Raw genomic sequence first — 13651 nt, 5'->3', positions numbered from 1 at the left:
CTAGCGATCTTGGGGGTAGATCGAGCAAATCCGGGGTGACCGCTGCATCCCAGTATCGGGAGCCAGGACGGACCTCTCGATGACTGGTATATAAGAGGCAGGAGAATGGTAAGCAGCGCACCCCCTCACAATTGCGCTTGGTACATTTTTGGGGTAAGTGGACCCCCTTGCAATTGCGCTTGGTACATTTTTGCAGCTGCTGAAAGGTTGTCAACTGGAGTGATGATTGTATGATATGAATGTTTGGAAATTTTATGTTAAAGATTTTGTGTGGGTGTGTGGAAATGATATATAGGTGTATGTATGTTTGTTAATGTGTGAATGTCTTTACGTATTAATAGGGGTGATTCCCTGCTTTGTATGTATGTGGGCTTGCAACTGGACTATATAATTGGCATCCGGCTTGGGTTTTGTTGAAGTGTAAATCTTGTGGGAGAAGGTGGTACTGTACATCTAGCAGACGGAAACCAGACTGCCTTGAGTGTTTTCCCCAAATTCTACACTTTTATGATTGGGAAAGAGCTCACCAAGAATCCAAAATAGTGAGATTGGTGTGTGTAAGGGAAAATTTAATTCCAGAAATTTGGGACGTGTGGGAGGAAAACTGGGGGAAGACTATAAAGAAGTGTAAGAAACGATTTGCATGGAAGCTTATTAAAAGGAGAAGCCAAAATCAAACTTAAGAATCATTAGGAGAAGTTATAAAATGGGAAACAATCAAGAAGGAGTATTGAGGAAGAGTCCTCTGGGTTGTGTAATTGCCCACTGGAAAGATATTGTTGGGACCGGAGGTACGGAAAGTAAAAAGAACCTTATTAAATATTGCAATCAGTGGTGGCCGTTGTATAAGTTAGAAGGTGATGCTAGGTGGCCACTTAATAGGTCAATAGATTATAATATTCTATTACAACTAATGCTGTTTTTAAGGAGAGAAGGAAAATGAGATGAGGTTTCGTATGCAGACATGTTTTTCACCCTCCGAAACCATCCGGAGTGGTAAAGGGACTGTGGAATGGTACCCCCACAGGACCCCATGGTGCTTGCACTTGAGCGAGAGAACAACAAGGAGCTTAGAGGTAAACTGAGGCGGTGCTGTTCAGCATGTAGTATTGGACAAAGATGTACTAAGACAAATAAAATTCATCAGGCACCAGAACAAAATTTAACTGATTTGTTTAAGCCTCCCCCTTGACCACAGGAACAGGATGCAGACTCGGATAGAACTCCAACCCCCCCCAGAAAGCAAAGTACCCTTTTCTACTGCTGACCTAGGAGAATGGAAAAAGGTTGGAAAAGATTATAGGAGAGATCCGATAAGTGTAACTAAGCATTTCCAATTTATTGTAAAACAGCATAACCATGATTGGAAGGATATACAGCTATTATTGGAATATATGACTGAGACAGAGAAACAGCTGATTTTAAAAACAGCAGGGAACCTTGCTGAAGATCATTATAAGATCACAGGAGGGAACGTTAAAGAATATTTCCCTCTCCAAGACCCAAAGTGGGATGTTAATAGATCTGCACATATGGAAAGATTGCAGGGGTATCAGGAGTGGATTACAAAAGGAATGGAGAGAGCAATCCCCAAAACTATAAATTGGTCAGCTTTATATGCAGTTAAACAGAGTCCTTCCGAGTTTCCATCTGAATTCCTGGATCGACTGAGGGATGTGATGCGCCGCAGCACACTGCTGGATCCTGGGTCAGAGGTAGGAGTACAACAATTAGTTTCCCTGTTTTGGGGTCAATCTACAGGGGATATAAGGCGCAAATTTCAGAAATTACGCCCTACAAAGGGTAGGAATTTAGAAATATTTTTGGATGAAGTGATATAGAGAACGAACTGCTTATTGCTTAATGATTGTCTCTCTGTAACTTTACATACCAAGGACTGGTGTTTGTCAAGGATTAAGCCTGTCAGAGACTGGTACTTGGGAGTGATGAGCAAGAAGGAACCATGAGCAATCACAAAACTTAATTAAATGTTTGATGAATTTACGATCTTGTTAAGAAGGAACAAGTAGAGGCCTTGCCTGAATAGATAAGGCCGGAAAAGATAACAACTCCTACCTTTGTTCTCGTCCTTGTAGATAATTTAGCTTAAACTAGCCATATGGTTCTATACTACTAATGAAAACTTAGATAATAAGAGCACTAACAAGCACTGATGTATCAAAACATGTAAAGGACCATACTGCGCAGAATCACCTGAGGAGGGTCAAATAGCGGACAAGTGAGGAAGACTATGGAAGACCACCAGAGGACTCCTAAGACCACCAGAGACCTTCAATGCGCCTGCGTAAAGGACATTGGCATATGCTAATAGTTTCCCAGAAAACTAATGAATATGTATAACATTTCTCAGAAATCTAGTGAATATGTATGTAGAACATGTACTTAACCTGCACAATTAGGCCCAACGGTGTGCACAATAGGTGGAACGATCCCCTGTGCATCCAGCGCTGCCAATAAAGAATACCTACTTAATAGTTAATCAAACTATTGAGTTAGTTTCTTTGAATCAGAAGCATGGAGAGTATTTAGCAACAGAAAAGAATGATATAGGCAAGGGCAAAGGAAATTAATGGCTGTTATCCAGGAAGAAAGAGGAAGAGGGCCTAGACGAGACTTGCCGCGACTGGGCAAGGATTAATGTGCTTTGTGTAAGAAATTCGGTCATTGGAAAAAGGAATGCCCAAGGAACAAGAAGGAGGATCAGAGGGCTCAAACAGGAAGAACGGTAGCCCATGCGAAAGGAGATTGACAGGAACCTGGGGAATCTACCCTAGCAGATGCACTGGTTATAATTAAGCTAGGGAAAACACAACGAGGTAGAATTTTTGTTAGATACAGGAGCAACATACTCGGTTCTGAATCAAGCTTTGATGCCCCTGGGAGATGATTATGTCATGGTGAAAGGAGCGACTGGCCAAAGTGAAAAGGCATATTTTTGCAAACCTTTAGAATATAAATTAGGAAAACAGTGGGGCATTCATAAATTTTTATATATGCCCAACTCCCCAAAGGCGCTTCTGGGAAGGGACTTGTTGGAACAATTGGGAGCAAAAATTGTATTCAAAAAGAGAGAAATTACTCTGGAGGTGAAAGATCAGCAATATATTCAAATATTGAGCCTAACCTTAACCTGTCTCCCCCTAGAAGGGAGCATTAACAAGGACATCTTAAACCAAGTGTACCCGGGGGTATGGGCTACCGATGCACCTGGAAGAGCGAAAAGTGCTCCACCTGCTGAAGTCAGGATCAAGGAAGGCCAAAAGCCAGTAAGAATTAAACAATATCCCCTAAAGAAGGAAGATAGAGAAGGAATCCGGCCGGTGATAGAAAAATTTTTGCAGTTGGGATTATTAAAAGAGTGTGAGTCTGAATTCAATACTCCTATATTACCTGTTTGGAAGCCCGACGGGTCATATCGGGTGGTCCAAGACTTACGGGCGGTGAATAAGATAACTGAAGATCTTTACCCGGTAGTGGCAAACCCATATACCCTGTTGACCGTATTAACACCTGAATTGACTTGGTTTACTGTTTTAGATTTGAAGGATGCTTTCTTTTGCCTCTCTCTCCACGAAGCCAGCCAAAATTTATTTGCATTTGAACGGGAAAACGCCAAGGGTGGTCGAAAGACCCAGCTCACTTGGACGGTGTTGCCACAAGGATTTAAGAACAGTCCTACCATTTTCGGCAATCAGCTTGCAAAAGACTTAGAATCCTGGGAAACCCCGTCTGAGGAGGGGAAGCTGTTGCAGTATGTGGATGATATCCTGATCGCCACCAAAACAGAGAAAGATTGTATGACATGGACACCACTGAACAGAAACACCTTGAGTGGAACAAGGAGACCGAACGAGCCTTTGAGCTACTGAAAAAGGCTTTGATGTCGGCCACGGCCTTAGGACTCCCAGATGTGAGTAAGCCATTTCTTCTTTACTCTCACGAGAAGCAGGGCATTGCCCTGGGAATATTAGTACAAAACCTGCGTCCATATCGACGGGCAGTTGCCTACCTCTCTAAGCAGTTAGACATGACTGCAAAAGGTTGGCCTAGATGCCTGCAGGCGGTTGCAGCTGTGATACTGAACATACAGGAAGCCCGAAAGTTTAGTCTGGGCCAGAAAATGACTGTTTTGGTGTCTTACACAGTCAACATACGCCAGCCGCCCAGACCTGAAAGACAGCCCCATGGAAAACAGGGAAACTTGGTTCACAGACGGAAGCAGTTATGTCCTAAATGGTAATTAACATGCGGGATACGCCGTCACCACCAGCCAAGAGGTAATAGAATCAGGAGCTTTGCCCATGAACACCTCCGCACAGAAGGCAAAAATAATTGCTCTAACCCGCGCCCTGGAATTGGCCCAGGGCAAAGTTGTGAACATTTATACAGACTCAAAATATGCCTTTGGAGTTGTACACGCACATGGAGCAATTTGAAAGGAGAGAGGACTATTGAGTTCCCAAGGGAAAAATATCAAACACGCAGAAGAAATTCTGAAGTTACTGGAAGCTGTCCAGCTCCCTAAGAAAGCAGCAATTATGCATATTAAGATACACCAGAAAGTGAGCTCAGATTTGGAAAAAGGGAATGAGCTGGTGGACAGAGAGGCAAGACAAGTGGCCAAAACAAAGGTAAAAATAGAAGGGGCCTTAATTCCTGATAGGCAGATCTCCCTAGAAGGTAAGCCAGAATACACCAAGGAAGATCGGAAGCTCATTACAGATTTAGAAGGGTCATATAATGAAGAAGGGTGGGCTCATACCCCACAAGGAAAGCTAATCGTTCCCTCTTGCTTATTATGGCATTTGATACGGGAGGAACATAGGAAAAGACACTGGGGAACAGAGGCTCTGTATAATCATTTAATAAGAGAAATTGTGGCTAGAAATTTATACAACACAGTGAGACAGGTGACTCAACAGTGTGATCTTTGCCTCCAGACTAATCCTAAGAATACCCCCGAGCCAGAAATGGGCCAGATTGGAAAAAGCAATAAGCCTGGACAACAATGGCAAATTGATTTTACAGAACTTCCAAGAAAAGGGGGGTATCGATATTTATTGGTATTAACTGATACCTTTTCACGTTGGCCAGAAGCATTCCCAACAAGAACGGCTAAAGCTCGGGAGGTAACTAAAATACTGGTACAAGAGATAATACCACGTTTTGGGGTTCCAGCAACCATATCCTCTGACAGAGGACCACATTTTGTCTCAAAAATAGTACAACAAATTAGCTGCCATTTGGGTATAGATTAGCAGCTTCATACTCCATATCACCCCCAGTCGAGTGGTCAAGTGGAAAAAAATGAACCACTTAATCAAACAGCAAATTGTGAAATTAGGACAAGAAGCAAATTTGACATGGCCTCAGTCTCTCCCTTTAGCCCTTCTGCGTATACGAACAAGACCAAGGGCAAAAGAAGGACTGAGCCCCTTTGAAATCCTGTATGGACAACCCTATGGGATACAGAGAGGGGTGTCTGTACAAGCGGGGGATGAAATTATGACTTCTTACATGGTAGCATTAGGTAAGCAACTTAATAAAATCAGGAAGCATGTGGTAGGGACTCGAGGGAAAGGTTTGGATGGGCCTGTACATAATATACAACCAGGAGATTATGTGTATATAAAGTCTTTTACAGAAAAAACTCTGGAGCCGCAGTGGGAAGGACCATTTCAAGTATTACTCACCTCCCTTACTGCAATCAGAATCAAGGAACAGAACGCCTGGATTCATCACACCAGAGTGAAAGACACCCAAAACTCCATGGAAAGTCACCACAAAATCCGATGGACACTTAGTTTTTACGCAGTAATATGGGCAACCGTGGGGACAAGGAGCGTAGCATGGGATGGGAACGTGTTTGTTCAACTCACAAGATGATACTTAATGGGGATTTTCTGAGGTATGGGAAAAACTAACTTCCTGGTTGCCAAATTTAACATGGCTAAAACAACTGTTTGTGCCAACAAATATTTTGAGAGAATGCTAGATAGGGAAACAATGTATTAGAAGTACTAGGATTAGATATAGTAAAAGAATTTACTATTTTCTAGAAAAGGGGGGACTGAGACAAGGGGAGTCAAAAGAATCTCGGTAGACATAATAAGGGGGGATGAAGGATGATGTTTAGCGCTTTACATTGTTGAAATTAGCTGAGGCAGAGACAGTCCTTGATAAGAAGAGCTGGCCCCAAGCACCAGCCAATGAGGCAGAGACAGTTCCTGGTAAGAAGCAGGAGCTGGCCCCAAGAGCCAGCCAAGACTGGTCTTGCGGCTTGGGTGAATACCAAGAAACCACTGAGCCTGCGCAAGAAAAGAGGTTACTAGCGGTGACGAAGAGGAGTCGTCTATCTTCATCTCTGTGACCACCAGACGACCACCATAAAGAGGCACTGCGCAAGCGCAGTTGAGAGGAGACTATGGAAATGACCTCTTGGAACTCATTTTAATATGAAGCGGGGATAGGTCATGCATATGTATAGGCGTATTGTGAATATGTAACGCTTGGTTGTATAAATTTGAAATGAACTGCCGAGTCAGGCGCGCACGACTTTGGTGGGACTACCCCCTGTGCTGCCCAGCGCTGAATGAACATACCTACTTTACAACCTCATTGACTGTGGAGTCTGTTTCCGCACATCATATACAACTTCTAAAATAAAGGTGCAGGTATTCCACTGCAGTTTTTTAAAAGAATAAACTACGTATTTCCTCCTAAGAACATCCCTTTTATTTTGTAAACAGGTTGCCTGAAGAAACACAGTTTAGGAAGAGATTAAAAACCACAAAGGCTGGCACTGATTATGAAAAAGTTCTTACCTTTTTTAGCAGTTTCTCATTTCTCAGTCTTTCACATACTATTGCCACTTCTGAACCTCTTGGTTCAAGCACTGAATTTGCTGTCAGCTTTCCTAAATTTCTCAGCAAGACAGAAATGGACATCTCCTTCAGCAATGCCTTCCAAACCTATGATCCATGAAAGAGAAGGCAAAAAAAAGATAAGATTCCAAAACTATAAGAACTGACATCTGTACATTAAATAAATGTATTTTAAAATAAATGTACAAGTTATATGAAGCTCTTCATTATTTTAGATTAGCTACCTGAGTAAATAACTTGAAAAAGAGCATAAGGGCTATTTTTTACAGAAATCTAGACTTAAGACTCTGAAAAGTGTTACTCTAAAGAGAATACAAAGCTAATGAAGTTTACCTACCTCTTTAGATTTCAGATGGTTTGTCAGGAGATGCTCTCTAACTAGACCATATTCCTCTATTAAATGAGTAACTTCCAATTCATCTTTTGTGCGCTTTACTTTCTCCACAGCCTCCAGATACTTTAAGAGTTTTTCAGTCTCAGCAGAAACTGCTTTGTCTTTGTAAGCCTCTTCGACATCTTTCCACCCTTTGGTAATGTATTTAGTGACTATAGCAATTCCTATTGAAAAGAAAAATATTTTCCAAGCATGATTACCATCTTTATACTGGCATTTATCCTTCTAGCAAGCAAATGAGTTAGCAGGTTTCATTCTCAGACCTGCCAACCAGCTATAAAAAAGGTCAATCACACACAACTTAGAGCAGTAGCTTCAATTACTGTCTTATTCTCCTTAGAAGTAAGGACCCTAACATATCTGAAACAAACAGATCTTCGCAAATAACAAAAGTGTTATTTAATCATTTGTAAGCAAATAGGAACAAATTGAGGGAATTGTATTATTTTATCTTCTCTTGACATAAGGAAGAAATAGAAGGAACAAACTCTGTTTACCTTGAAGATAAACAGGTCAACTTCTGATATGACCACTCACGTTTTTAAGGTGCAATTTACAGTATACCATCACTAAGAAATCATCAGTCTACAATGGTACTTGGGTTTCCAAAATAGTTCCACAATAAGTATAAAAGGTTTAAAACAGAGTATTTTCAGGTAAATAAAAATTTATTACCTTCACTGGCAGGTTTGAGGTGGGACAACCTCAGAAGATCTTTATGAGACCAACCACTTCTTTGTTTATATTTTGTAACTGCTAAAGCAACAGCCATGCCATTCTTTCCATTGTACCAATCTGCAACAGCCTTCCTCAGTGCACGGCCCCACATGCCACATTTCATGCCCTCCTTCAGATCTTTTTTAAATTGGATGAAAGTAAAGAGATGGGTTGGTATGCAACACACCTCAGGAACAGCTTTAAATGCCGTTTGTTTCGTTTTTGCATCAGAACACTGTGAGCAAACTGCAAGAGCAAAAAGCAAGGGCTCCTGTTTTGCTGCTCTGCCTTCTTGACTAAATGTCTTTATTTCTTGAACAACTTCACAACCTCTACCCTCTTCAATCAGTCTTATTAAAGCCTCTGCATTTTCAAAGCCCAACTTCTGCTCCTTGACGTAGTAAGTACCACCTTCTGAACCAAAACACAAGAAACGTTGCAGTCGATTCATATCGGTGACATGCCACACATAACCGCTTTCAGAGTTAGGCACCTGCTTTTCGCTGAGGAGTTGCATTTGGTTTTCCTGGTCCTCCATTGTTTACACTTACAAGAGCTCTGTTGAAAGAATAATAAAGTTTATTAAGAACTATTGTGAAAACCTGATGACTCTACTCGTTTATCACTTCTTAGCAAAGTAAATAAATCTTATGTATACACTTGTAAATTTTCCTTCCTAAATTTAATAAGAGTATACTCTAAGTGGGCAATAATACATATCAGTTAGGGGAAAAGAAACAAAAAAATCTATGAGTTACAATGGTGACAAATTTATTTCCTTAAAACCAACTGAGAAACTACTTAGCCCCAACAAGTGGCACACAGAAAACAAGGCTGGTGTTATACCTTTTTGCCACTAATATATTACACCTCTTTCTTAGGTAGATTTTGGGATTGCATACTAAACTGCTCAAAACTCACATCTTGCTCTACTCTATTTTGCTGAAGAATTGGTAATACTGACCAACTGAAGAAACACGATGCTAAAATAAAGAACTAAAATACTGAAAAACTCTTCAGTCAGAAGAGTTTGTGAGAGTTTAAATATGGTAGGTTTCAGTGAGGCTTAGACAACAGCTTTTTAACAACTGACAATAGTCAAGAAAAAATTATCTTTATTACAGGCTCAGATAGTCTGCCGTTTCAAGGGAGATCCAAGAAAACACACAGACATAACAACAAATTCTGTACTGCTTTACATTTCAGGTTAAGAAGCAAAAAACAGCACAACAATTCACAGTCTTTCCAGTATTTATATTTATACACTCTTGAGTTGCAAGAGAGTTCAGATGTACTATTTGTAGCAACAACACTGCACTTACTTGGAGAACATCTGACATGGCAAAATTCAAGCCGTAACATTTAAACTGAAATAAATGCAGGTGAAATAAAATCAGCAGGGTAAGGGGAAGAAAATTCATCATCGTCACTACCTCCAAAATATTAATATGATAGCAATAAATTTAGTTTTCTCAGTTCTCACCAAACAATAAAAAGACACTAAATAGCACCAAGAGGTCCTATTAAAAAAAAAAAAAAGCACCAATAATCCACTCCATCAAACTGCATATAGATCTTAAAATCTACACACTAAAGTCTGAGCACACACAAATGACATTGCAAAGAAATCCACTTAACAATTTTTCAGTATTGCAGATATCTACTTTTGACATGCTTGTTTGGATAGTGGAGATAAAAGCCATTTTGCTTCATTTACCATGATAAGCTAGCACAAATAAATGTCACTAACGTAGACAGACATTTTCTTCCCCAGTTTAGGTATGTAACACACTGATTTACAACTTCCCTACTTTCTCTTTGACACAGAATTTTTCTTTCTCTGCAAGCAACTAGAAATGTACCCTCCCTCCATTCTTGCCTATCTCCAGCAATGTGCTGTCTGCATCCAGAATTAAATAATCACCAGTGCTCCCATTATATTCTATATGCTGCTAAAATCATAAAAATAGATGACATATGCTGATACCTGGTTTAAAAACGCAGGTTTCAGTTAAAAATTAACTAAGAAATAGCTTTCATTGTATTACTCAGAGCACCAGTGCCCAGCTATTTTTCTTAGTGTTTAAATATTCTAACCGTGTTTCCCGCCAAACCAATTTAAATACACATCATAGTTGAGCCAACTTTTTCACTGACATCTGAAGCATGCAAATACACTGAAAATAACAAGGCTAGTATTTGCAATACATGAATACCATATCACTATGTTTTAATGTCTAAATATATTTTATTTCAATACATATCAATTAGCTGGTTTCATTAAACAGTAGGTAATGTTTCATAATAAACATCAAAAACCCAAACAAAAAATCCTGAAATCATGGTCAGCATCCATTACTTTATTTACCAGAAAAAAATGGTATGTGGAAAGATACTGAAAAACACCATTATCTTGCAGCAAAAATAAGAATGGAAAGCATAAAGGATCATGCGTGAGTAACAAGATCTCCATATACATGAAATCTTGAGAATAATTTCTTGTTGCATCTTTCATATCCCTGCTATAATAAATATTACTACATTAAAATGAGACTAATGGGAAAACTTTAAGGTCACCTATGGATTACCAAGACTTAAACTGAACTGGAAGGACCATGCCTCTAGTTAAACAAAACATTTCTGATCTTACTTTGCTGATTATATTAAGAAATACCAGCACTACTTTGAATATTTTAGTTTTTCCCCTACGTTTTTCCATTTGCACAGGTTCCATTTGATATGTCCATTTTATTTTAATTCTCACTTGGAGAGTCTCACTTGTCCTCACACGCTTAGTTTTATAGTCACTAATACAAATTAGCTACCATTGTCATCATCACACTGAGAATGGGAACAAAACCTAAATGAAATAATTATAACATTTCTAAAATTACAAATAACATTTATCTGGTTTGAAATCTAGATTTCTTTATAAAACACTCTAACACAAGATCAGTATTTCATCAAAGATATCATCCTGAAAGGCAAACAGTTCATGCTGTTATGCGTGAATATGCAGTGTGATGTTAACTGTATTGTATTAAAGAACTTTACAGCTAGCCATCAGAGAAAAAAATTTTCCTGCTGCACTTCTCTATCACACCATATAACAAACCTAACTTACGCATGTTAATAATGGATAATTTTTATGTTTACTTTTTATGGACTAGGCTTTTGTATGGACCCATAGCACTGAAAACAAGTATGTGCTAGCATCCATAGGCTTCTGACACTAACATCCACATTTTAAAAAATGGTAGAATCCATAGGCTTCTGACAAACCCATATTTTAAAAGATAGTTGCAAATCTACACTTCTAGTTTTTCTGAAGCTTAGCTCTTTAATTTGCCTTCTTAGGAATATACTATGAGCTACAAAAACAGACGCTGTTACGATTTCCACCTTTTGTAAAGCTTCATTTTCACTCAGCCCTCAAAGTCTTCTTCTCAGATGAAACACAGTATTTCACAATGGAATGAATTACCTGCAGTACTTATGGCATTAAAAATGCCTATGATGAGTCTTCTGAAACCTTTAATGAAGTTATTAATGCTTTCTGATAAGCAATCTAGGATTCAAAACAGACTTATCTCAAAAGGCTTATTGCTGCCTCAGGGATTTAAAAAGAGCTTCAAAAACATAATCTTTTGGATCCTAATAAGAATTATAAATTCTTTAAAACAAATTTATATTTTAAAAATTACCCTTGAAATCTGCAATAGCTGATGCAAACCAGTAATTTCACTACTAAACAGCCACACTAGAAGTATCAAATTTAAACTTTGCCAGGATCTCCTGGAAAAGTACTTATTCAGTGTTGAACTCTTTAAATCACATTGGCCATTTCTAACTCCTGTTTTATATTTCAGCCTCAGAAACTCCCAAATCTATTCCCTCCTTCCAACCAGTCCCTCTCCCCTGCCCAGACCTCAAGCTTATTTTCTCCTTTAACACCTGTACAACACAGACAACTTTCACCCTCACAGATGGATAAATGCAAATACGCACTTAACACGTGCTTTGCCATAACCCTACCCTTCATCTGCTGAGCTGCAGCAGTGAAGTTGAATTTCACTCATAGAGGATTTATCAATGATATTCTGGCTCCATAAGCATTTAGAATTTCTGAGCTATTTGAATGCAAACAGTAGTGTGAAAAGCCTTGAAAGTTACAGACTAGCTACTTTATAACGAAAATTCCTGAACTAAAACTCATGGTTGCTCACCAGTATTAATGAAAGAGAAAAAACACCAAGTGAAATTTTTTTTATATTTCAAACACCATATAAATTAATCTATAAGTAAAATATGGCTTTGACTGGTCTGAAACAGCCTATACAGCACTTACATCTTGATTGGTAAGTCAGTATCTTTACGTTGCTGTACCATAACACAACTGAGTTTTTTAACCTCTGTTATCTTCTCTGACTTTTGCAATTCACCCCTAGTTTTTCTAAGAAATAAAATGTCTTATAGTACAAGTTTCAGGTATGTATGAAAAAAAATACAAAAAGCACAAAGCTTTAATAGAACTAGATGTTCTAACTTAAGTTCTTAAATTTAACTGCTATGTTAACAATGATGAGTCAAACTTTGTAGTGAAAACATATGGTATTAAACTTTGCCCGAGTTAGATCCTTTATGAAAAAAATGCATTGATATTTTAAAGACAACACTCCAAATTGTCTTCAAATACTTCAAAACCATATACACTTTGTTCTATAAGAAACTGCATTCTCCCACTCTGCTCTCAAAATTTTGTGTAAGCGTTAAACCAAAGATTATAAAGAATGTTTTCTGGTTCATTAAGCAGGGAGACTATAACCATCACGCTGAGCTATGGTTGTACCAAATACACCTGCACTACAGCAGAGCTCTGGCAACAACATTAAGTCCGTGTCCTTCAGAAAATAAGCATCTCTATGTAAACAGGAACGCTAAGACAACATTTCCCAAGTCACAAATGGCACGATCACCAGTGTGATGACAATACAGGAGATACCAGACTATGAACCACACGCTTGCTCAAGAAAATTCTACGACAGAATTTGCTTCAAGGTCTATTTGCTTAAAAAAATTTATTGACTGGAGGGAAAAGGTAGCTTAGCTGACGTAGAACAAAATTACGAGGAAAAAGCATCTAAACTTTATACCCGAAAACCTGTGAGTTTAGCTGTCAGCTTCTACAAGGACGATAAATACAAACGACGTCGAAGCGGACGAGTAACCCCACCCGACGGGCCCTTTAATCCCCTCACGGGGTTTCCAACGCCGAGGTGCCACGGAGGAGGTGGCCATTTACAGAGATGGCCTCTCCGGATTCCTTCAACATCCACGCCGACGAGGCGGCCCGCTCCCCGCCGGGGCTGACACCAAGGGGGCGCCCACACCCCCGCCGCGCTACCCGGCCGGGGCCGGTCAGCCCGCTTCCCCCCGCCCTCAGCGCTCCCCCGGGAGGCGCGACTTGCCTGCGAGGCCGCGGCCTGGGAGGGGCCGCGGGGCAGGGCCTGCCCGGGCCAGCGCGGCCTCCGGCGCCGAGCAGTGGCGCAGCCCCAGGGAGCTGCGGCGGGCGACGGGGAGGGAAGGGCACCCCGGATCGGCGGGCGCTGGCGGAGCCGGCTCTGAGCGCGGGGGG

General features: G+C 40.1%; 1 protein-coding gene across 3 annotated transcripts in view; it reads right to left on the bottom strand.

Annotated features, from left to right (window-relative positions):
• RO60 (Ro60, Y RNA binding protein) overlaps positions 1–13651 on the bottom strand; it is a 26586-nt gene extending 12935 nt beyond the window's left edge. Inside the window, exons 1-4 of one of the 3 annotated variants that reach the window (XM_052800596.1) lie at positions 13170–13651; positions 7975–8574; positions 7243–7463; positions 6846–6992 (exon numbers count right to left, since the gene is read on the bottom strand). In XM_052800596.1, coding sequence (XP_052656556.1) covers positions 6846–6992; positions 7243–7463; positions 7975–8554 — 948 coding nt within the window. In that variant the 5' untranslated portion in view covers positions 8555–8574; positions 13170–13651. Of the gene's footprint in view, positions 1–6845; positions 6993–7242; positions 7464–7974; positions 8575–13169 lie in introns of those variants that run through there. The other 2 variants (XM_052800597.1, XR_008237081.1) reach the window with 2 other exon arrangements.

Source organism: Harpia harpyja, chromosome 11, assembly GCF_026419915.1.
Source record: "Harpia harpyja isolate bHarHar1 chromosome 11, bHarHar1 primary haplotype, whole genome shotgun sequence".
NCBI lineage: Eukaryota > Metazoa > Chordata > Aves > Accipitriformes > Accipitridae > Harpia > Harpia harpyja.
Note: the sequence above shows the minus strand (reverse complement) of the source record. Positions and strands in the feature narration are given on the sequence as shown.